The sequence below is a fragment of the Phaethon aethereus genome, assembly GCF_964289735.1.
Source record: "Phaethon aethereus genome assembly, chromosome: 6".
NCBI lineage: Eukaryota > Metazoa > Chordata > Aves > Phaethontiformes > Phaethontidae > Phaethon > Phaethon aethereus.
The window spans coordinates 5,981,874-6,007,347 of NC_138580.1; the positions used below are offsets into that span (position 1 = coordinate 5,981,874).

At 38.2% G+C, this 25,474-nt stretch overlaps 1 protein-coding gene across 1 annotated transcript in view; it reads left to right on the forward strand.

The window, feature by feature from the left end:
* Positions 1 to 25,474, forward strand: part of LRP1B (LDL receptor related protein 1B) — a gene marked incomplete at its 3' end in the record, with an annotated part of 741,532 nt that overhangs the window by 357,296 nt on the left and 358,762 nt on the right. The window contains exons 4-5 of the mRNA XM_082001234.1: positions 17,583 to 17,702; positions 19,057 to 19,185. Coding sequence (XP_081857360.1) covers positions 17,583 to 17,702; positions 19,057 to 19,185 — 249 coding nt within the window. The remainder of the gene's footprint in view (positions 1 to 17,582; positions 17,703 to 19,056; positions 19,186 to 25,474) is intronic.

The window sequence follows — 25,474 nt, forward strand, 5'->3', positions numbered from 1 at the left end:
GTCACTAAGGTACTCACTAAAGTAGTGACATTACTCACTAAAGCATGAAACGAAAAAATACATTATAGAGATAATGTGTATTAAATAGCTTCAATTAATAGTACAGTTGTAGTCAGGTAACTTTGAGGAGCTGTGATGCAATGAATTATCTATTCCACCTTGCCCTACAACCTCATTAACAGGAACGAGAAAGGCAAAGTGCTGCAAAATAATACATTTCTGCCTTCTGAAACCTCTGCTTTTAAATGTGATAGTAGAATTACTTTTCACACTTGTTTAAGTATTATGTATTATTTTTATAGCTGGAGACACTGTGTGTGTTAGAGGGAGTTGGAAGGAAAAGCCTTTTGTTTTTAGCATCCTTTATTCTGTGTGCTGTGCTGAGGACAGTTAAGCAGTTTGGGAGAAGCAGAAAATTGTGCTTTTTGGAGAACTATGGAGTGTGTTCAGAATGGAGAACTTTTGGTAGAACACTGGGGAGACAGAAAATGGGGAGCATGCAGCAAAATTAAAAACTTGGGAAATATCAAAAAAAAGGGCAAGATGTGCTCACTGCAAGGACTAGACCCAGAAACCTGGAAGCAAAAATGTCCGAATTTGCTCAACCCAAACACCATAGCAAATCAATGGGGCTGCAAAAGAACCCTGCATAAACATGCACTTGGTTTTCCTGTTTCAGCAGACCTTATTTTTCCTTTGTTTGTAGAGATGGCAGACAAATTAATCATTTAAATTCAGCTTTAGATGCACAATTAAATACTTTCCTGAGATATGGTGAACAGCTATAGTTCCCATCAAGTCAATTCCTTCTACTAGCTGGAGTTAAAAAAAATGCTCAGTGCTTGTGAAATTCAACTATCTAATTTAGGAAATAGCTCAAATGAAGGATTTAGTTAGAAAAGAAGAATTATTTTCTAAAAATAAAATTCAAACCCCTCAGTTCGGCTTGTAAGTCTTGTTTTGTATCTTGTTTGGCAACTAACATTGCTGCTGGACACATGCCGTAGCTGACTCCACATTAGAAGCTGTATGCATAAGTTTTTAGACTCTGTCTCCAATCCTTGGCTGAAAATAAGGCCTGTCTATTCTAACACATGCAGTCAAAGAGAGATCCAGCTATTATCCTATAAGATCAATATATCAATAAAAACATAAAACATATATTTCATATATAATGTCCTATATACTGGATAGAACATAATACTTATTATATATTACATTGTGTTATATAATGTGAATATATGAATATAATCAAGCCATAATAAATCAGTTAATAGCACATCTTCAGCAGCTGCCATGGGTAGATGAAGGAAAATTTGACCCGTAGCCATAAGAAACTGAAAGCAAACGAATGCAGGAGCTACAAATGTGCAGCAGGAATCATGAGTTCAAGGAGCAGGGTTGAAACTCAAACTGCTTAAGAGTCAGTCTTCTACTCAGAAGCACGATTATAGAGTTACGTTCCCTAGAAATAATAAACATCACTTTATCCAAAGACATTTGTGTGTGTTTTGGGCTTCTTTGCTAAGAAAGCAAGCAAGCACAGAAATGTTGCTTTGCTGTTGACATAGACCATCCCCTTCAGCTATCTGGCAGCAATGATGGACCGATCAACTCCAGTACTTTCTATATAATGTTTAGGTAGTCTAGCACTTTGGAACAGAAAAAAAAAATTAGTTTGTGCTGATGTGCTTTACCAAATAAAACAAGGCTTTTTCTAAATATACATAGAATTATTATATCCTGTTTGTTAGGAAAAGTGAAGGTGAGCTGTACACGCTTCTATTTAGCTGCTGCTAAAAATGCTTTCCCAATTTAATTTTCAATTTCTGTTTGCTTCAAGAAAAATTTAATTATACTGCAACTATTTTAAATCATTCCCTCTTTAATTGCCTTTTTATTTCCACAGTAATCATGTGTTCAGTGTTTTTAGTGTACAGATTGTGCTGAAATTCATATACTTAATGGCTTTTATGAAAAGTCACTAAATAAATAGAAGACTTTTTGGGTTTTTTCTCCCCTCAGCTACTCTAGTCTCATCTTTAACTTTGGGTATACCTAAGCTTTTCCACGAGGCTTGGTAACAAGGAATAAGAGAAGATAACGAAGAGCCATGTACAATGCACCAAGTTTGTTTCACTGATGTTTTATAAATACGTTTGTCCATGTCTCTTCACATGTGTGCATAAGGACCTAGCTATGTACACAGTATAATTCTTCAGGCACATGTCTAGCAGTAAAAATACAAATATACTGTAGGCAAAATGCTTGTATCCCATTTTTATTTTGGTATTAATTTTCAAGATAAAAAAGGGAATTGGGAATTTCTTCTGATTGCTGTTCAAAGTCCTAGCATGATCGAATTTTCTAGAAAGTATGGGAGTATTTATCTCTGTGAAGAAAAATTCTCTCTGAAGGCTGAGGATCCTCTAAGTTCCACTACTAAGTAGGTCAAACAAAAAGGACATCTAATCCCAACTAAAGATGTTCCACAGTTACAAAAGGCTTTCTGCCTCAGAGAGCTCTTCCACTGAAAGATTTTTGTTACTGTTGACGGTGATAAAAGCTGCTATAGATTTCTTTGACCGCATAACTAGTAACCTACCAACAAACAAACATGGGGCAGGAGAAAGGCTTTCTTCTTGTTCTTCAGTCTGGGGAAGACTACAGAAAATATGAGACATTTTTTCCAATTTCAAAACCATGTTTGATTACTCCGTATTACCATATTACTCTAAATTAACCATATTACTCCTTATGAAAGTCTTCAAATAACATGCAAAATTTACAGCATGTTTGAAACAGTCTCCTGTAAGAAGCATTTACAGAGAAATAAATGAATCGTTTCTTCATTTTTCCAAACATTAAAATTTTTATCTTCTGATGTGTAACTTCTGATGATATTAGGTTGGAGAACCCTGTAATTTATGTCTTCGAAAAATACTGTTAACTATATATTATACAGTATTTATTCTGTATTTCATATCTAGAATATAATTAGGTTGTATACATAATTAATAGTATTTTAACAATAATTTTACGTGAACAATTTGCTACAAATAGTTATTTAGAACTATTAACTCTGAATCTAACTTTTACTTATGTGCCATGTAGAGGTAACAGTATTGTAATAATGTTAATGTTATACTGTTACACTGAATGATTTTGAGTAATCTAATCTTGCAAAAATCCATTCTTGTGATGCTGAGATGAAAATAATAGCTGCAAATATAAACTAAATCAATGCATTTATTTATTAACTTCCTAATTTGGATGTAGGTGACTGTTTACAGAGTCCTACATGGCTGGAGCATAATAGTTCTTTAATGAGAAAATAGTCAGGTTCTCTGCCAATCTTGGAATGAGCCAAGAGCAACTAGAGCTACATCCATCTCCTGTGTTTCTGCTTGAAGTTGTGAAAAGCTACACTGGGAGATACTGGCATGTTGCTATACTTTGTGAAGATAATATATCAAAATAGAGTTTGAGAGAAGAAGCGATCCTCACCAAACCTGCCACAAAATTCATTGTCTTAAGCCAAGCACTTGGCACAGTTGGACTATTCTTTAAAAAAATTAGAAGCTTTAGAAAAGGAAATGGGAGAAAAAAGAAAGATGTTTTTTTTCTTCCCTTTTGTTTTTCTCTTTCTCCAGAAGCCAGGGAGGAGCCAGGTTAACTTCTAACCTACCAGAATGTAGTAACCAAATGTTGAAGTAATACATGAAGCCTTTGTGTAAATACCATGGCAATTCCTTATTTATCTTTAGTAGCTTGAAACAGAGATGATCTTTGTAGTACAGTTTAACCTATAAAGCACATCACCTGAGTCGCTCATTTTTGGTTTTATCCTTTGCAGCTGTGATTCTAATAATCTCAGCCTCTGGCATGCTGCGCTTGGCATTGAGAATTTTTACATCATGTTTTATTAACTTATTTATCAGCCTTTCTTGCTTACACCCTGGAGAATGAAGCTAAAGGTGCAGGTTATGAGGATGACACTTATTTACACTATTCCCACTAATAAAATGTGACAATGACATCTCCTGCGAAAAACTGCATTTTTATTTTCCCACACATGCAACGTTCCATACAGCTACATAAAAACATAACTGTTACCTAACCATAAAAACTCCATGTGGCTGAAAAATTCATCACTGGAGTATGCTACATACCAGTTATTTGATTTATAGAATGGGAAAAGGCAAGGGTTTTATTTTGGGCTTGGGGAGGCTTGAACTGCTTTGAAAAAAAAGTAATGAAATAACAGCTGGGAAACACAATGAAAAATGTCATCATCATATGGAAAATATTCAGTAAAAATTAGATGAAGTTTTCCTATGTATTATTTGTGCCTATGACAGTAGTATGTATGGGCAATAATGATGCACAGTTTTGAGCAGTGGAGCTGCTGCACTGGGTAGATCACTGACTTGAAGCTAAACGAAGCAATGGATGAAAAGCCATTTTTGTGCTTCTGTTGCTTTCAAACACAGCAACACTGAATCAATTACACATTGCCAAAGGCTAAAGTCTCGTTAGTTGGGTAAAATACAAAAAAAAAGTAATGAGGAAAGATGAGTCATGGTAAATGGCAGCAAATGTTACCATACTTAGAGTGCTATTGCTGATCGTGTTTTCAGCTGGTGCTCTAAGTATATTTACTGCTTCCAGAAACGTTTCCTCGTTGGATGCAAGGTGAGATGATGACAAATCACCAAATATAAAATTGTATGTCTTCTCCTAGACATCAGGAGAGTAGGTTTGAATCACAGTGGTTTTCTAGGCTTTGGGATTTGAAGATTCATATTTTCTAGCTTCTCTGAACATCTGCATTTATGCACACTAACATGCATGTATGAGATGAGACTCAGACTCGTAACACTCCGATAAGTGAGCTGTTAAGAAAACCACTTGCAACAGTATTTTGAGAATTGGCAGTTGTGAGTCTTTCCACACACCAGCAGCAATAAACAACTGTAAGTGGAATTTGTCATGAATTGTGCACCTCCAATGGGGCAAACACACTCCAGAAGCCAGCTTGTAATCCAGCCCTGCTTGCTGCAGAGAAGAATTTCAATGTTCAGCTTCTTTAGCTGGCAGTCACTGTAAATGCTGTTTATAAAAAAAACGTATCACTCTAGCCTCTGCCACAGTTCAGAAGTATATATGTCTGTCTCCCAGGAAAAAAAATAACAACTGAATAACAATTTTATTTCTCCAGTATAGTTTTTCGTTGCTACTAGTTTTTAATTCTCTTCTACCTTAAAGTCCTTTCTCTTAACCCTTCACTGGATTTAGTTGTGCACATAAAAAAAAATTCAGTTACTGAACCGCACGTTTGGGTCTCTGGGATCCATTGTTATTCAATCCCTTTATGTAATTGACTCCAAGTCCTTGGCTGAATTTCCAGGAAGGCACTGCCTCGTGAGCCAGAGGTTTCTGCTTGGCAATTTTTTGAGGATTTTATCTGTCAAGTGAAGTTGTATTCATGAAGAGAAGCAATTTCTGAGGTACTACTTCCATGAAGAGGCATAAAATTGGACGTTGGAAAAAGCTATTATAGGTGTCTTTTATGATTTCAAAATGATTTAATTATGTTTTTCCACATAACTGAGAACTGAACAAAGTAAATAAAGACGCTAGCTCTCCCCCCGCCCCCCGCCCCGTATCAGGAAAAGAAAAGTAATAAAAGTAATAATATTTTGGCCTCTCTGGAATGTTTTAAAACTCCCACACCCTTCCTAGCTGTATTACACCATTCTATCTTCAGCGCTAGCTGAGGAAACAGAACAAAGATGGAGGCTAAACTGGTCATTTATCTCTGCAAACTGTCATTCCAGAAGAGGACCGAGACATCTTGCTGTGCCACGTAAAGGGAACATGGCATTGCAACTGCCAGGCTGTATCTGCTTGAGGCACAGTAGAGAATGTCAGCTGAGCTTCCTGGGCCATTGGACTGCACACTCGGCATGTATCGATGCACAAAAACACACAAATTCCTTGCTTTACATTGTCAGCTGGCCCAGGGGCTTCTGCACATGACAGCTCCTTGTGACCAGGCACAGTGCTCCCCGACATTATTAAAGCTTGTGTGAAATGCCCTTTGGATCCTGCTTTGCTCATGTAAGAGTCAGTCTGGCAGCACAGCCATCCCGTTTTCTTGCAGTAGTGAATTAAAGTGCCAACTAATAGCCCTCTGCTCCTTGGATGCACCTTCTCCCAAATCTGGGACTCCTAGGGAGAGGGAGCACTTGTAAGTACCACCATTTCACAGCACTCTGTTCTGTAACAGTCTCACTGATTTTATTTTTAATAGAGGCTTGATTTTTAAAAATATTTTGATTCTGATTCATAGCAGGAATTTTCTGTGAGGACAAGAGAGGTGTAGGAGCCGGGAGCAGAATATCTCCTCTTGTCCAGACGGCTTTACGTGCACGATAAAACATGAACTGGACATATGTTTGTGACACCTGGTCCCAGAGCTCTTGGTCTCCACTGTTCAAAGGTACATGTACGCAGAGTAACCTGGGATATTATCAGTCCTGAACAGTGTTATTTTTTTGCATTTCTGAATTATCTTTGAAAAGCAACTCTGCTGAGGTTTTTTCTAACCTATGCTACTGACTTGCAGGCCATCTCATTTCCACAAAGTTTATTTCCTAATGAAACTTGGGTCATTGGACATGGTCTTGGGCATTAATTTGGCAACTACAGTGTCAGTCATGAGTCTTTATTGATGAGATGTTAGAAAGTTTTAGTTCAGAGCCTTACTAAAAAGTTTTTCATTCTATTCTGTGGCTTCTCAATCAATAATATTTCAAAGCATTAATGTTTCCCTTAAGTTTATAGAAAACTCTCATCAGAATGGTTTTCTGGACTATAAAAAGTGGCAAGATATGTAGTATGATTTTGGTACTGAAGTACATTTTAACAAAGGAGATTTTTCTTAATTCATATGTTATATGACGCTACACAACAAATTCATATGAACTTTGTATTGCTTAATGTAGATGGACTTTAATACAATTGTTTTTGAATGAGAAGATCTGCATGAGGAAGTTAGGTGTTTCAGTCATCTACAAGAGGTTGTTTCAAGAGAGACGTTGAACAGTGATGATGACAGACTGTGAGCTGGTTTCCTATTACATAGAGCTGGAAGACGTGTATAAAACTACAGTAACAGTCAGTCACACTTCTTCCACATAGAATTCCTTGGTAGCCTGTGGCAAGATGAGCTACGTGGAATAGTATATAGGAGTGTGCATCACTGGTGAACATACGCTGATTATGTAGTGGATATTTTTGATAGTATATATTACAGAAGAACACTGTGAGGCTTCAATTATTAATTAATGCTTCCAGAGCACTCTGAGACGCACTCAGTAGTTTTTAGTTGGAGGTTGTTGTATTACAAAAGTGCTTAAAATTATTCTTTCTGAATGACTTTTTTGAGATGACTTCTCAAAACGCATCCAGTAAATGTTTGAAGTTACTGACATGTAGGTATGTGTGCACCTATGTGTCTATTTTAACAAACAAAGCCAAAAGTATAAAGCATCATTAAAAAATGAATGTTGCAAAGATTCAGCAGGCGTACACATTAAAAAATACCATCAGCAGAATGTGAAATAAGACTGAGTACATAAATGCAAGAGTGAACAAGGTCATTGAAAAACTTGATGGTCCAAGTAAGTGATATTTAAGAAGCTGAAGATGTTGTTTCATCAGAGAGAAAGCTTATGTATTACCTCTTCTAAAATTTATAACTTTACTTTTTCAGACAGAGGTGTCTGTGACTTAATTTGTTTGACCTCACACCAAAGCACATGAGGAGCACTTGTACAGCCCATTACGATGTCCAGACCTTCCAATTGCTTTCAGTTTTAAAAAATAACCAAGGCAAGGGCTATATGAGTATGCCATATCAGTCCTGTCAGTGTGTTATTTCTCCTCCACGGGTGCTTGCTACTTTTCACATCCAAAGGTTAACTGTACAGAGCCTTACAACAGCACTTGTACGATAGTGTAGAACAGCATCTTGTGGGAGTCTACATTTGTGTGCCTGTCAGTTATGAAATTTCAATCCCTTTTTTCTTTCATTTGGTGCAGATAGGATGCATTTCCTGTCCCTAGTGTATGACTTCATTTTTTGTTGAATTAAGATACAAGAGCTGGTTCTATTTATTGCCTAAGTAGGTAGCTGACTAGTGCAAAAGTCTCGAAGGTGATATGCTGTATGTTTTGCCTGGAGAAATGGAGATTTACTGTGCAAGGGTGAACAACCTCCTGTGTCCTGCCAGCTCTGTGCAGCTGGCACTGCTGGAGGGAAGTTAGGGGTTAGAAGAGACGTGGGAGAGGGAGGTGGTAGCAGCTTCCACAGGGAGCAATCACTGCCCAATCTGCCGTCCCACCACCATCTTGCCTGCAGGAGAAGGGAGAGGAATAAAAAGCTCTTCCCCAGCTCTCCATCTTGACCTTACTCTCTTCCCATTGCCACCTGCCCTCTGCGGATGGTATTTAATTGTCCCCCTTCTCTGCTGTACGTCTCAGGCTGCTGCAGGATGAAGTGATGGTAGCAGGTCTTTGCAAGGAAGGGACAGTCTGTAGGGTCCACAGATTCCCTGAGGATGGCAGGGATCTTTGGAGGCCGTCTAGCTGATGAACCCCCTGCTGAACGCAGGATCACCTTAATCAAGTTGCCCAGCACCATGTCCAGTCAGGTTTTGAATATCTCCGAGGATGGAGGTTCCACAACCTCTCTGGGTGAAAAAGCGTTTTGTTATTCTCAGATGGAAATCCCAGAAAGGTTTTTTGATGGGAGGAGAATAGGGTTAAATACCTCTGGAATGTGCATAATAAAGGATAAGGCTTAGTGGAAGGACAAGCCAGGACAGGGGACCTGCCTCATCAGGGACAGACTCCTCAACCATATTTAGACTTCCAGAACTCACCTTGAGAGGCTTCCTAACATCCTTTACCTCCCCAAAACCTTACTGAACTTTTTTCACACCACAGCCTGCTCTGCTCCTGCCACCGAGTTAGATTTTTTTCCCTCCAAACATACCTCAGGCACTGAAATGCAGTTTACTTACAAGGGTGAGAAATCATGAAGTAACTCTGCAAATCTATTTAATATGACTAGGTCCTGACTACTAAGAAGCCCAGGTCATCTGCTGTTGTTGACTGCTGGTCCTTTCTGCAGTTTATCTATTCTGCCAGTCTTTATCACCATTCACAAACTTTATTAGTTGCTACTTTCATTTCTGGATTATTAATGAACATGTTCAGTATTGTTAGCCTTTGTATCTCATTAGATACCTTAATTTAATGACATTTCTCTGTAACTCAGTGAACCTGCTTCAGAATGTATTCAAGACTGTGAAAAAAACCCTAAAACTACATGTGAAAAAAACCCTAAAACTACAAACTGGTTTATATAAATTTTATTAAATGTGTATTCTTCTCATATAAAGGGTATCTATTCTTTTAAATCTGTATCTTATATCCAGGTTAATAACCAGATAAATGACTCTCTTCTCTTTAGTCATGAAATCACTTACCCAGTTTAAATTTTCCCATGTGAACTTCTCTTTAGCTTATGCTTATTATTGTGTATGGCAGCCAAGGTATAACTAAAACAGCAAAAGGTCAAAATAATGAGCCATTTCCACTGGTGAAGCTAATATTTTACTACATGCCTACTACCTGCTGATCTCATCTTTTAAAGTGTTTTGTGGTGCTATGGTTGAAGAACACCACATAAAACAAATTGTTTTGAAGCTCAGCCAAATATTGTAGGTCAAGATTTAGGCAGGAAAAAATTTCAATAGTACATCCTTGAAAACTAAATTTATCCATGAACATGGTAGGCAGATACTGTTAGATAATATTTTAAAGATGGATATACTCACATATCACTATACGAAAAGGAGAGCTGACTGGGGTATGGATATGGAAGATTTGATTTGGTTATTTAAGCTTTGTTCTACCTGCAACATTCCTTCTTCTTTCTGACTTCATTATGTTGGGAATTGAAAAAAAAAAAGAGAAAAAAAAATCTCATCTTTTTAAAATAATATCTTGTTACTCACAACCAGTTTGAGCTTACTCAGCAAGACATGCCCGTTTTCACTGAACAGTAATCGCAGTAAGACTCTTCTGGCTTTGAGCAGACTGACAAGTGCATTAAAGAAGATGTGTAATTTTCCTGTAATCATAAAATAGACAAATACATTGAAATGTCTATTTAAAATAATATATTAAGTTGTTCAGCAACTGATTGCCAACACATGGACAGTGATGTGTAGAATGCGGGTTGAGATACATTGTGTAGAATTTATGACGTACAGTCCATGTGCCACCGTGCTCAGAAGTGCTCACCTTGAGCAGACGCCTTCCCTATTTCAGGTTAAACTTTCTGCATCACTTTGTGTTATGGACCAAGGTTTCCCAATGTGGAGACACCTTCTGATGGGCATGAGCTCTGATACAGTATGCTTAAGACAACTTTTTTCTTATAAATGATAATTAATATGACAATAGCTGGTGCTCAGCTTTTAGATGACAGTGTTGTCCTAATAGCACTTCCTTGATGGTGGGACCCAGGATTACCCAGGTGTGCCTTCAGCCTCAGGGGTATTCACACCTCACACCCCATCGACCATTCTCCCATAGGACGCACCAGTCACTACATCTTAGGCAGTGTGAGGCGTTCTTGTCATGAATCAATACTGTTAGGAAGAAGGAGATTTGTGGGCTCGGAGAATGCACATTAGAGTATGACTCTGTTACCTGACGATTATAGTAATGGCAAAGGGTGGAAATACAACAATCTGTTAATATGTTTTATCCAGTAACTATTTTATGGAAAATTCAGGAGCAGCCTGGTACCCAGGACAAAGCACCATTCTCAAGCATCATTTCTTTGCTTATGTCCTGGAAATACTACTGTAACACTCTAGCCTTAGGAAAGGATTCTGCACTCTGGAGTTTAAGCAAATGGAGTTACCTAACAGAAGTCCAGGCTTAGACGTCTAAGCTCTATGAAGGAAAAGGGTTGCAGTTACACTCAAGACTTACAATTTACTTTATCTTGCTGTAGGCAGTTCAGGATGCAGGGTTTTTCAGTTGTCATGCTGGGTTATTGTTACGCTGTTTGTGCATTATACAGAAATCCTGTACTGCCTAATGGATCTCTGGGGCTAGGCAGCTGGAGGCTGGCTTGCAGACTCTAACTGTAAATGTTTCAGTCTTTAACACATCTAAATTTTAGCTACCTTTTTTCTGAATGGATGGTTTATTTTAGGAACTAGTAAAAAAACAACTTTAGTCCTATGTTTTCCCAAGGCTCTTGACCATGAGTCGGGAAGCAGCAGTGACTTGGTTGGTGCCTGGACGCAGAGGCTGCAGCTTGACCTGGGCCAGCCATGGGAGACACAAAATAGGTGGAGGACATGTTCATCTAAGCACTCGCCTAAGGGCAAACAGGAATCCTTTTTCTAGCCTAAGGTGTTGTTCCCCTTCTCTCCTCCCACTTTGAGTATAAGGGGGCACATCTGCCATATATTGCATGTTTTTTGAAATTTGACTCTTTCTGCTTCCCTGCTGAACTTTGACTGAGGTCACCCGTAGCAGGACTATATGGTTATGAATCTGATCTCTGACTTCTATATCTCTTTTTCAGTGGTGCATCTTCCCTAACAGAGTTATGGGCCAAGGTCTGTGACAAAGAAAATTACATTTTTGTCTTTTTTTTTTTTGTATGGTATGATAGTCAAAAGTAATAAAATGACCAACATGTATAATAAAAACATGCTGCTTTATTTCAATTCAGCAATTTAATTCTATCGATCAAGCTACCATTTTCTGTCAGACAAGCAAACTGTAGAGCTTTATATTGCGCATATAACATCAACAATAACAAACAAGCAAAAAACTTAGGGTAGATTACATTGAAGAGTCTAATCTGTAAAAGAATTGTACTTCAAAAACTCAGAAAATGAACCAGAAAGGAAAAAAAAAGGCTTACAGCATGTGAGTGATAAGAATAGTCTAGACATCAGTGTATGAATATTGAATCACAAAATTGAATGAATAACACAGTGATAAGATAAAGTAAATTCATGAAACACAAAGCTGCCAAAAAAACCCCAAATATTTAAAACAAATAAGAATATGTATGGAGTACAATTAGAAGACTAGTTCAGTAACAAGCTCCCCAAAGGTTTCCTTTAGGTATGTTCCAGAGACAAGAAAAAAAGGATTAATCTTAGTTCCATAATGAAAAATGATGTTTTAGCATAAAATAGTGTGTTGCTTGAGGAATATAGTAGTAGAAGGCACTTCCTGGGTCGCAAACACAGTTCCTGGTATTTCAGGGGCCTTTCCATATGCTGTCTTTCATGAACCTATCATGATCCATGTTAAAAGCATTTATTTATTTTCTGTCCCTGCTGTTCCCATTCAAAGAGGACTTCCAGAACCTCATTACGGTAATAGCTAAGAACCTTCTCATTTCCAGCCAGAATTTATTAATGGGCAATTTATACCCATTTGTACTTCTGCCAATAGCCCTTTAGCTTAAATTGTCTCTTTCCCCGCCGTTGATCCTCTGATATATTCGTAGGCAGCAGTCATAATTCCTCTTCATTTTCATCTCCTGGCACTAATCAACACAAAAACTTTTAGTCTCCCCTCAGATTGCAGCTCTCCATTCCCCTGCTAATCCCTGAGGGTGTTCTCTGATCCTGCTCAAATCTGAGTTTATCCTCCAACTATCCATCGGAGTGGTCACAGCCACAAACAGCTGCATCCTGGAAGAAGAGGATTCACGAGTAATCTGAGCCTTGAGATCAACACTCCCCCTATGGGAAATATGTATCCCAGTGCTCCCAGTGATGCACTGGGCTTTTTCCCAGGCCGCATTGCACTGGTAGCTCATAGTCATTCTCTGATGAACTCCTTGACAAGGGTCCTTTCTTGTTTCAAGTTATGAAATCCCGAACTGACAGCAGAAGCTCTGCTATTATTCCCCAAGCATATTATCTTGCACTTTGAACTATTGAACTTCAGCCAATTTCTTTTATTTACTCCAGCTCTGTATCCTTGATGATTATCAATGTTATGTAATGGGTAAATTTTAATGTACACTGTACTGTAAAGTTGTCTATACTCTCCAGCACGTATTGTCATTACAAAAAGAGCAGTATAGGATTTATGTATTACAGATGTATTTATGAAACATAATGGGAAACCCACTATAGCCAGAATGCCTTATTATCACCCAAGGGGCTCAGAAACTATGGCATCTAAATGCACTTTGCTGGGTGTGAATCTAGTCCCCTTTCATCCTCTCAGGAAAGGCCAAGCTAAGCGAGGTATTGTCATAAATCCACTCTAGTGCTGGACAACCTCCAAGAGTGAAAAAAGTTCCCAGCATTAAGAAACTGCAAGCTGAACCGCTTTTTTTGCTAATAAAAACAGCCAAACTATCTAAGCTTGAGAACCTGATGGGAACCTATTGTGAACCTCATGTCAGCTCAGGGGGAACTGGCAAAAAGGATAGTCAGATCAATTGGTTAATCCTTTCATTAAAACACCATTCAAGAGATGATACTTCCTTATATCATTCATCTTGGATGAACTATGATAAGCAGTGCATTTCCTTGAACACAGAAGGAATAAATGAAGCCAGGATTTTATTACTATGAAATCCTGTGGGAGCAGTTTGTCCAAGAAGCTTAAAACTCCTGTGAGCCATTGTCAAAGGTATATCACTTCAGAAGAGAGGAGATCAGCAGCATCTTTGCCTGATTGACTACTCTTCTATGGGACTAGATACCAGGGAGTTAGAGGAATATGAAAGTCATGAAGCATAAGATTTACATGGGTGTTGTGGAGAAAGCAGGGTGGCTTTTGTGGTAGAGCTGGAGTACAACTTTAGAGTCTCGTTCACAGGAATGTGGGAAAAAAATAAATGCTGCCCTTCATGTCTCCCGTGGAAGAAAGAAAACACTGAACAAAATGACCTAAATCAGGGTTGGATGAATTATCAGTACTCCTGGGCTTGGATAAAATAGATCATCCCAAAGGCTCTCACGACTACTTGTGCTACCCTGTATTTCTGCAAACCTCATGACTTGCTCTGCAGCTCCATGTCTTGAATTGTGGGTCTGCTTGCGAGCTATAAAGCTCTCTCCTGTTGCTTTCCCTCAGTGCAGCTTCTTCCATTAAATCTTACAGCAGAAATACCATGCCTTGACAAATTCTGAGGTTTCTGTATCTGTGATAAAAGTGGAAAGCTCAGTGATGCTCATTCTTCACTGCCTATGTACTTTGTAAACCAATTCCCATTGAGAAAGTGAGACCAAAGTGGGTGCAGAATTTTACTCTGATCTGAAAGCAAGGTAGGAAGGATGAGAAATGAGGGTCCCAGGCTTTTATCTCTTTACGTTTCCTATCTGGAGCATTAAAAATAGCAGTGTTCTGCTTCATGATTTTTCTTTGCTTCCTCACCTATTCCCCAGAAGACCAAACCATAAATGTATACACTGTCTTCCATAGCATGTTCTTCAATACTTCAAACATTTCTGGAGTCAAGCAAACTTTTCTTCCAAAGGTTTTCAGGATCAGTTACTTAAAATAAAGAAAACAAAGTAGTTAGTACAATAGAAAATACATTTTCTGTTTTACTATTTATTTTTCTATTTTTATTAAGGGCATCTGAACTAAATGATCACTGTAGGTCCCTTCCAACTGAACTATTCTATTCTATGCCATGCCATGCCATGCCATGCCATGCCATGCCATTCCATTCTAATTTGCTTACCCTTGTTGTATTTGTGCTTTTCTAGTTATGGGTTCCCCTGGCAAGTTTAGCAGATCAGCAATAGAGCAAAAATGTTCTGAGGCACAAAGGTGTCTCACACAGGCAATAAGAAAGCTTTTCACTGGAGCTGTGAATGGAGGCAAATTACTGTCATCATAATCTGATGGATAATTGGGGGGGGGGGGGAATGTTAGTTTGAAGTCAGAAACATATGGCAGTCAACACTGCTTCTTAAACAAATTTGTGGGAAGGTCTGATGTGTTTGAAGGATTCCCAGCTGGCTGCATGACCAACCGTCTCCCTCCAGGGAAACTAGTAAAAGTAGTTTTAGTGTAAAACCTGAGAAAAGTGATAAGTTGCTTCTTTTCACAGCTGGATAAAATGAAAGATGAGATTTTGGTTTTTTCACCAGTCCAGTTTTAACTGTCTCAAACCATTATTGACAGTGGACCATGAAACATGTATTTTGAGAAAACAAATTTGAAATTAATTCATTAATTGATCACATTACATAGTCATAACAAAGTGATTGTAAGGACTTGCATTGCATAAGAGAAGGAACTATTAGAAGAATACCTCCTCAGAGAAGCCCTTTCTAGAAGTGTAGCGGATGGGATGAGGGCATCAACAAAGTTGTAAGAGACAGCATGAAAAATGAAAAAGTCTGGAAAGAATGAGGGTTGGCATGTGTGACGAGAAATATTTTTGGCAGAAATGGTCTATCCACAGCACTTAAGTTATGCTTATTGTAAGGAATATGCAACCATTTTGTTGTTGAGACACCCACATGATACTGCAATGATTTAAAATTAATGAAATGCAACAGTTTGTCTAAAAAATATGAATAGATAGACTGTTTTTTATTAATTTTCCCATAATGGATCTCACTTGCCAATTTATTGCTGCTCTTCTACAGCAGCCTTTACTGGCTGTGTGTAGGTCCCGCTGTTCTGGTTTAAGCTGCTGGCTCTCCGCATCCATTATGGAACGAGAGCAAACAAGCCGAGTCCCGTTTGCGAGTCAAATAGTTATCATCCGGTTAAAGCTCCTGGCTGTATAGCATAAGGCAAATATTTGAGAAAGAAAATTATAGGTTGTAAAGGAGGGTTGATCCATGTTTGCTTAGAAAATGAGATGTATATGTCGATTTTGTTCGGATAGAAATACTAAATAAACAGAGGCCATCTAATCAGCCTTGGTTCCAGCTCCACACCTCAGCTTGAAATCCCATTTCAGGTCGCCTTTAGGGAAGTTTCCTTGTTTGCGTTCTGTGTGGGACGTGTTGTTGGAAAAGTGTAATAGATTTAAGGACTGGATGAGGGACAAGAAACCAACAAAGCAAGCCACCGCCACAAGCGTATTATCTTCCTATTCACAAGGCACAAAAGGCAGAGAAATAAACCGCTTGGAAAATGGGCAGATTTAGACAGTGGAGGGTTTATCAGGGTCTGGTCAGTCTGTAGATTGTGTGGATTACAGAATTCTAGGGAATGCCCTGAGACAATTGTGAATAGTCTTTGTTTTTAGAATAGTTGCATTATAGTAAATAGTATCTCTCTGTGCCAGCCCCATCCGCTCTTCTCCCAAAATTTCAGCTTTATTTTGACATTGGCAGACGTTCCAGAATTGAAGCCCTGGGGCTCAGATGCTGATGCAGGCTCTTCTTCATATTCATTTTCATTCTACCCCCAAGTAGAACTTGAGGAATAATGATCAGACGGATTAAAACGGCCCACGTATTCAACTACGGATTTCCCTTCTTCATTAGGACATACCCAGTTACTTAAAGCCAATCCTGTAACAGAACCTCTCGCTGTCTATTTGCAGGTTATTTTCTGATCCATCTGCATACATATAGGTTTGAAAAATACCTTCAGATCAACTCCTTAAGCTGTTTTCCTCAATCCTTTTCTTATTTTCCTGGAGGGAAAAATGTTGTTGCCCATTAAAATGCTATTTTTTTAATCAGCAAAATTATTGATACACATGATACAGCTTGAGGACATGAAGTGTTTGAGGTTTTTTGGTTTATTTTCATGCTGATCCTTGCTGGAAATCATTGCAGTGTGTATTTCTACAATACTTCATCTGGTTGTTAGCATCAAGCCTCGTGCTGACGGTATGTACTTAAGCAATAGATTCTATGAAGGACTTCAGTAGTAATGACATACATTATGTCCACTGTTTATCCAACATTACGTGTCCAGTGTTAAATTATTGAACAAGAATGTAGTCCCATTGATTGCCGTGAAGGTTATATGTGTATCAGTAAATCAAAACAAGCTTAAAAAAAGATAGAAAATCAATTGAAATGAGCAGCAGGAAAGACATAGATATTAAAACCTTTCTCATAACCTTGGCTGTTTTTTATAACTATAACCTAACTGTTTGAGCTTTCGCGTTTGTTGGGGTTTTTTTTCCAAATCATTGCTTTGAGTGAAAATGGCTGATATGCAAAAAATGGATGTCTAAGCAGAACAGCAGTACACCTCAATAATGAACTTGTGAGCAACTTTTGATAGGAATAAAATGCTGATTTCTCTTTTTTAACTTGCCGAAATGCAGTTTTCAAAGCAAGCATTTTGCAATGTGTTATTTGTCATAAGTATATTTCCAAAACCAACTAACATAAATGGTGATGGTGGTGTTTCCTTCCTGACATACACTTACATATATATAAAAGTTTCTAAAGCTTGCAATTTAGGAATAATAAAAATATTTAGTAACATTTTGCTGTAACTATTATTATTTACAGAATTGCTACCCGAATGCCAGCAGCTGAACTGCCAGTACAAATGTGCCATTACCAGGAACGGCAGCAGGTGTTACTGCGGCGATGGATATGAAACAAGCAGCGACGGAAGAAGCTGCGCAGGTAAACCAGCGACAGGCTGTAACACGGGCGCCCGGGTTTTCCGATAGCTCCCTGACGGCTCTCGGGGCGGAGAGCCGGGGGGGCTGCCACGCACTGCCGCTTCCTCGCTCACCTTCCGAGGTGTCCGTCAGGAGCGAGCGTGGGTTTGTGGGGCGGGCAGGGGGGAAGAGTCCCCCTCCAGAATGAGAGTCGGGACCTCCCTGCTGACTCTTCGGTGCGCCTGTGCCCCAGCAGTAGCCATTTATGAGCTGCTGGGAGGAGAGCATCCTCGGCCAGACGGGAGGAGGAGGAGGGGAGTGTTTCCCCCTGCTCGGACGAGCTTACAGCTCATTCGTGCAAGCCGCTCTCCAGATCTCACTACCAGGAGACCCTCTAAAACTTACAGTGTGTCCCCACATGCCCATAAAGTCACACCGAGATTAGAATTTGATAAATGAACATTCCCTGATCATACAACTTAGCAGGGAATGTTATTTTGATGTAATTAATTGTAGACGGAAGTTGGTGTTCTTTTCTGTTTTTGAAATATATGACTTCTTAATTCTCTATCCAGGTATTTGTTTCTTGTTTTTTTTTTTCTCTTTTTATAAGCAGATTGGAGTTCTGTTGCCTTATATATGTGCGCAGTACCAATCACTCCTCTCTCCAAGTAATAGTGCTAAGCCAGGTTCTTTATAAATATAATTTATTATAAGTTCTTTTGCTCTATGGTTGTCATGTTTTGTGATTGAAAATATAGCTGAGGAAATAATTTCAACATCAGTTTTTTTAAAATGTCAATTTATTACTTAAACCCTCAACCATTGTTAAATAGCATATCTTGATTTTATGGTCTTATGCCGATATGCCCCAGTTGAGAAAAAATTTCTATATATTTATTAGATAAATATATAGTTTTTGAGGTAGGGGACGATGGTTTAATGTAGAAGTTGTGACAGTTCATTTAAAGAACTAAAACATTGCCAGCATAAATAGGTTAAGAAGTATAATCAATTATTTCCTGTCTTAAAATGTTGCTTCGTTCACTGACCCAGAAAACTAGTGGTCTCTAGTACTAACAGGAACTCAAATGTCTCCCTAACAAGATGTAGACGTTGGATACTGCTTGAACAAATGAAAGTTTCATCTTTCAAAATTAATAGCTATTAAACTTGAAAACTCATGGACTTCTGTTTGGTTACTGGAGTAATTTCAACAGCCAACATCTGTGATGAGGTCACAGCTTGAGAAAGGAGAAAATATAAACTGTCATACTATAATCACTTAATGACTTAAACTTTTCTCTTAGAATTCTGATTTTTTGTTGAATTTCTGGTTTTTTTGTAATCCTAAGATCTCATTAATGTCCCTTTAGATTTGAATGAATGTAATACATATGGAAGCTGTAGCCAGATGTGTATAAATACAGATGGATCATACGCTTGCAGTTGTGTGGAAGGTTATGTACTTCAGCCTGATAACAAATCCTGCAAGGCCAAAAGTGGTAAGTTTTGACATCTTTATACCTAAATTAAATTATTTTGTGTTTTGGTCCTGTCTAGAGGATACATATGAAAAGATAGACAGAGATGAACACAGAAGAGACGGATTTTCCTTCACTCTAATATGAAGAGCCACATAACAACCCTAGAAAAACTTTTAACATGTTACAATACTCCAAGGGAAGTATTAGAAGTTATTATATGGTTATTATTAATTAAAGTGAAATACTCAATTCAGCCAAGGTAGAACAGTTCCCAGTTTCCCTGTTCATAAATAAATCAAAGATTTTCCTCACACAAACAAAATAGGCTGTTTACTCTGGAAGACAGCGGAGATAGTGCGAAGACAGAGGAAATGATCATGAGGTAATTGTACCCTTAGGATAAAAAAAGACATGAGGTTACTTTGTCCTTGCAATATCCCAAGAGGTGAATTTTGTGATATACATATTCACACTAGGCTTTTTGTTGCTTAATCCATGTTTGCATTAATAATAGTGAACTGGGTATTTGAGGGAATTAGCGAGTTGTGTTTAATGAAGCAATATTGTACACAGTATTTTCTTACTCAGCATATTGAATTAACGATGCTTTTATATTAAAAAACCCAAAAGGTTCCTTAAGCAATTATTCAACATCGACAATGATTCAATACCCAAATATAAAGCCATGCTTGTTATATGTTTTTTGAGTCTTCCTTTTTGTAGTTGTATTGCCATCAGAAAAGGGGAAAGTCTACTGGTTATTTCTGAGGCTTCCTCACATAAAGAGCATTGCTATATATGTTCTGACTTGAGCACCGTAAGAGTTACAGAGTTTTTTACTGATTCTACCAAGTTTTATATTGATCCACACAACATAGCTGAGCAATTTTTTAAAAATCCACAGCGAAGTACTGCGAGATGAGAAAGCCCATACAAAGTAACAATATTTTAATATTGTTCTTCCTCCACTACATGAAAATCAATAATGAATTCTAGATCAGAAAATCCTCATGGTGCCAGTACTGGGCTTGAGATGAGCCTTTGAGTTTCCCTCCTCAGATCCAGCAGGCTGCAACAACTGCGCGTTGTAGTGAGCTGACAATGTCTAGGTGGTTTGATGAAATGAATCAGATTAACAGAGAAGAGCGACTCCTCTGTATTTCTTAATACTCCCTCGTGTTTATTTTACAGTAGTTTTCACATTTTCTGTTATTTTCAGAAACTAATCGTCACCATTAAGCAGAGAAGTCACTGCAGGATAGTACAAATGAAGATCATGGTGCTGCAAAGAAAAAAGTGCTGCTTATTACATTGGTTTTGTGTTTAAACACAACTTTTCCTTGAATTACTGATGGATTGATTAAATTATCAATATGATGAATATTTGGGTCAAATAATTCATAGGGCACAGAGGTCAAAAAGACACCTGGCACAGTAAAAAAAATGCTTTTATCACAGAGCTCTGCAAGAGCTGCAATGACTTGTAAGAGCTTACGTTACTTCACAGAGCCCAGCTTACAGTGTGGAACATAGTGAAGTTTCCATGTCCTGGCAGGTGGCTTTCCTACACCTTACTGTTACATTCATAGCTTCGCTGGTCATACAAGCTGCTTTTCACAGGTTGCGGCAACGTAGGATAAGGTTCAAGCAGGGACAAAAGCAAGGTGTGGGCCTGCACAAATAGAGCCGTGAAAAGTATCTGTCAAAAACGAGTCCACGTCATCCTGTTGCACAGGGGGAGAGGCAGTACCCTGCTATGTAGAAGAAGGACTGCTACTTCCAAGATACATGAAGTAATCCTGCTACTTACTCAACGTCTTCAGATGGAATATGACATCCAGAAATGTGCACCACACAAGGCAGCTGTGGATCAGTAGAACAGAATCCAGGGAAAAAAGGTGTCTAAGGGGAAAAAAAAAAAGAGCACTAAGAAAAATTATCAACTTTTTTTTTCCTTAAAAAGGCTGAAGAAAGTAATGATGGCAGGAGCAAGCTACCTGCTTTGTCTACGTTTGGCAAAAGTAGTTGTCAAATAGATAAAGAAAATAAGCTAAGGGATATTCTGTTCTGTGTGTAAAAGCCGTGGAAGATAAGCAGCAGCAGTAGAGGTTTAGGTTAGGCTAGGCATTGGGACATCCTAGGTGCGGCACAATAGGCAACACCAAACTGCGAGCCCTTTGCCACATGTTAGTTGTCTCTGTAAATTGAGTGGCAGGTTTCTAAAGATGTACAAGTAGAGAAGTGGAGGGTGTGCTGGAGGCCCCGGTTACGTGAGCAGGTGACACGTGTCTGGAGGGGCCCTGCCCCGTGGAGGGGACTGGGGCGGTGGAGATCACCGGCAGCTCTTGCACAGCCTCGGAGCCCATCCCCACACGACCATCTTTCCGCACGTGGTATGGAACAATTAGCAAAGAAGTTCACAGAAGCTACTTTTTTCCTACGCTTCGGGCAGCTAAATGCTTGGCTGTGAAGGTGGTAAGGTTTATCCCTCATTAAATTCTGCATTTTCTTCCTCAGCTCATTTAAATAACTTTGGAGCTAGAAACTTTTAGCTGCACAGTACCTTTGGGAAGGATGTTAAAATAGGTATCAAAACAGCTGGGGGCACACCACATTTTTTCCCAGTCTCTTTAACCACATTTTCTTTTACGAATAAAGAAGCAGTTAATGACTTCTTCCGAGGTGAAAATGAAACAAAATACAGCTTTGCTGAACAGAGTTTTCTAACTTCTTTGTTTACCAAGTTGTATGCTTCTGTTGCAAGGCCTGCGCTTGATGAAAAGAATATTTAAGGAAACAAAATGACAGATAGCTAAGGAAAAAAACCTCATCTTTCTTCCAGAAGTTCCTGGTATGTTTTATATCTGCATAGCCTATATAGAGAGAAGTGCTATCTGATAAGAAATATTTGTCATGTAGATATAACAGGATGAACTGATAATGCTTAAAGCAAAAAGCTTTTTCTAATATTTAGTAAACATAATTCTTAATTTCTCAACAGTTTTCTTGTAAAATCTCACAGAACTAAGTTTGTGGGCCATGATGTTGATAAACATTGAAAATTAATTTCACAATAAAATTGGACTGCATTTTACTCAACACTACTAAATATTTTTCAGACTTTAAAGAATACATATATTGGTAAGAGCAAAGTACTTATCATTTACAATGCATACATATCTCAGGAGAAGTGGTTTTAAGCTGCTTGTAAACACTGAATTCTGTTTTTTGTCCTTTTCATATCATTGTAAAGTAGTAAAAAAAAAAAAAAGCTTCAATTTCTGAAGCTTTTCTTGCAGATGAGAAGCAGGACTGATGGCAGAGCAAAACACCTGAGTTTCTGATTTGTTGTGACATCACTTATTGATCTGTATTTTAGACAAGATCAGGGAGGGAGGAAATGCAGGTCTTTCATCTTTTCCACTCTGTATCTTAAACATCATTCAAAGGAAGATGCTTTCATTTTAGTCAAGAGAGATGAATCATAAAACTTTCCTGGATTAGAGAGCTATTCACTTCTTGTCTTTCCTATAAAATAAAAAAAAAAAAAAACACCTCCTGAAAAAATAACACACGTGGTGTCCAGTTACTTGAAAAGCTGCTGTCAGCTCACTGTGCCTCATCCTAAATCTATCCACTAAAGTTCTAAGCTTTGTAGATTCTGTTCTTGAGAAAGAGACAAGGAGTTTTTGTAAGGGAGAAGGCATGATTTTTTTTTTCATCTTCTTTTCTGTTTTTCATCTGCATTATACAATACAGTAAGATGCTTTAAATATTTTCTATGGTTTTTGTAGGAACTTTTAATATTTTAATAGCTTTATCATTAAAATAATTTTACTCTTTTTTTGATCAGTAGTTATGGAATCAGCCTTTATCTGAGCAACACTGAAATAAGCAGGTTACCTACCCTACTGTGGAAAAACATGATTAACTGAGTCAATCCATTGAATTATTTTGTGTATGGGCTTCTTGAAAAATATAATTTCAAGCTCAGTAATCTAGTTTCTGGATAAGTTCTGCCAGAACGCAGATGTATTTTTAATGTTTCATAGTGCCTGCTGAGCAGAACCTCTTAGCAGTGCCACGAGTCCTTAGATGCCTTTGTCTGCAGCCAGGTTTGATTACAGCTGTTGCTCACGAGGTCTGATGCTAATTCTTTTTCAGAATTCCGTTATGTCTTAGACATTAATACTAAAATAAAGCCTTTCTCCAGAGTTTAGTGAGGTATTAAATCCTTGTTAGAGTTTTCAATAGGTCAGTTCAAACCAGTGCAAGAAAGGATATGGTTCTTTATTGCAACCTCGGACAATTGAACAACCACGCTGGCTTTGTAACTGCGAACGGCTCCTGTGTAGCCACGTCCTCTCGAAGGCTTTATAGTCTGCAGGGACTGGAAATACCTTACTTAACATAAAGTATAAGAGCAAAAATAATAATAAAGAATTTTTCACACTGCTGCTAGTTGGGAAAGGAGTGATTGAATCCAGAGTTAGGCACTGGCATTTTGTGGAAAGGCAGAAGCTGAGCACAGAGCTGTTAAATGTAAAAAAAAATCCCCAAACTTAGCAGGGTGCAGATGGAAACACACCTTTTGTACCCATTTGGAAACTCTCGGGGGTGATAGCATGGGTGATAGAGACAGAAGCTCTTCAGTCTGGCTCTCTTCTTCTGATGGGTAGCAGGAGTTGATAAGGGGGAAGGAGACATTTGCATATACCAGCCACCCGTTGTCTGCAAATGGATCTACCTGGCAGATTTCAAATAAAATTGCTTACTAAGAACCCAGCTGCCTTCTCTTTTGGAAAAAACAAGACTAGGGAGCTTCACTCGTGGCTTACACCACAAGGCTTTGTTTCACAAATAACTTCAATCCCTTCAGTCGTTAGGTATCTTCCGAAATTTAAAAAAAATTCTTATGCATGGATGTGACTGATGTGTTGGTGGAAGTGAATGTGAGGCCAATGAAGACAGTCGGTAAGTTTGGAAAGTAATGCTAAAGCGTGGTTTTGCAGATGTCAGTGTGGGATTTACTGGGGAGGGAAAAAGTATGTTACAAGGTAGAATATACATTATGGAATGAGAAATGATAGGAAAAGAGTAAATGAAATCCACTTTGGAAATAATACATGCTGATCCATTATGGCAAAGAACTATTTTACGTAACAAAAAAAAAAAAGAAAAAACAAAAAAAAGTGATAGCAAATGAGATGTTTAAATAAAAGCAGATGGTACCAAAGAACAGATATTATCGCCGCCTTCTGTGGATTTGAGCGAGACCACTGAGCACTGTATTCACTGAAGCATTTTTTTCTCTTTAGTCAGACTTGCTGATGAAGTATTATTTGTCAAATCCTTTTATTTATGCTTTTTTTTTTTCCCCCTCCATTTAGTCAGCTGGAATTGCTTAGTAAAATTTTGAAAACTTTATGTAGAATGTTGATTGAAAGTACTACATTTCAATACAGCATTTAAACATTGATTTATTTCTTTGAATACAAAGAGATACATTGGGGTGAGAGCTCTTGACTTGCTGACACAAATATTTTTCACATGTGCTTGCAACTGCAGTGTGAGTTTATATGTTTTAGGGTAATTTTGTTAAATACAACATCCAAAAGCTTGCCCACTTGACAACATTATTTAATTTAACAAATGAACAGGACAAATAGACACGTTGTAGTGGTGTTGACCATGTGCAAAGGTCAACTTTCCATTAAGTGACTCATGAGAACATACCTTATTGCAAAATTAGACATCATTGTTTTTCCAGCTAAACCTGAAGTAATTTTTGGGGTCACCGTATCTTCCTCTCTCAGGGAGTCTTCTCATAAGATCCTGCACCAGCTCAGTCTTTGTTGGAGCCAGACTCTGCTGAACAAGATGTAATAGAAAGGGGATTTTTCAGGAAGCAGTTTCTCTGTTTTCTGTCTTAAACACATGCATCTGTCTGATGTTTTTTTCCCAGCCAATTCACGTAATATTTTAAGTCAACAGCAGTTCTTCATTACAGATTGAAGCAAAGCAGTGTTACCCTACTGTTTCTAATGAAAGAGTACTTCAAAAGCAGTGTATGGTTTTGGTATAGATGCACCCCTGACAGTTCTGCATTAACTGAGATCTTATTTCACTTTAAAGTACTAATCTAGATCTAGAACAAGATGCCGCTCCATTTCAGCAGTGGAGCCACGTATAACAGATTCCTCATCATACGGAGATTAGTATTCATTTGCAGTTGACTAAGTCAGGTGCATAATTTCAAGCCAGCCCTGGATGGTCGAGACACTAATGCAATTAAAGGTACACCTAA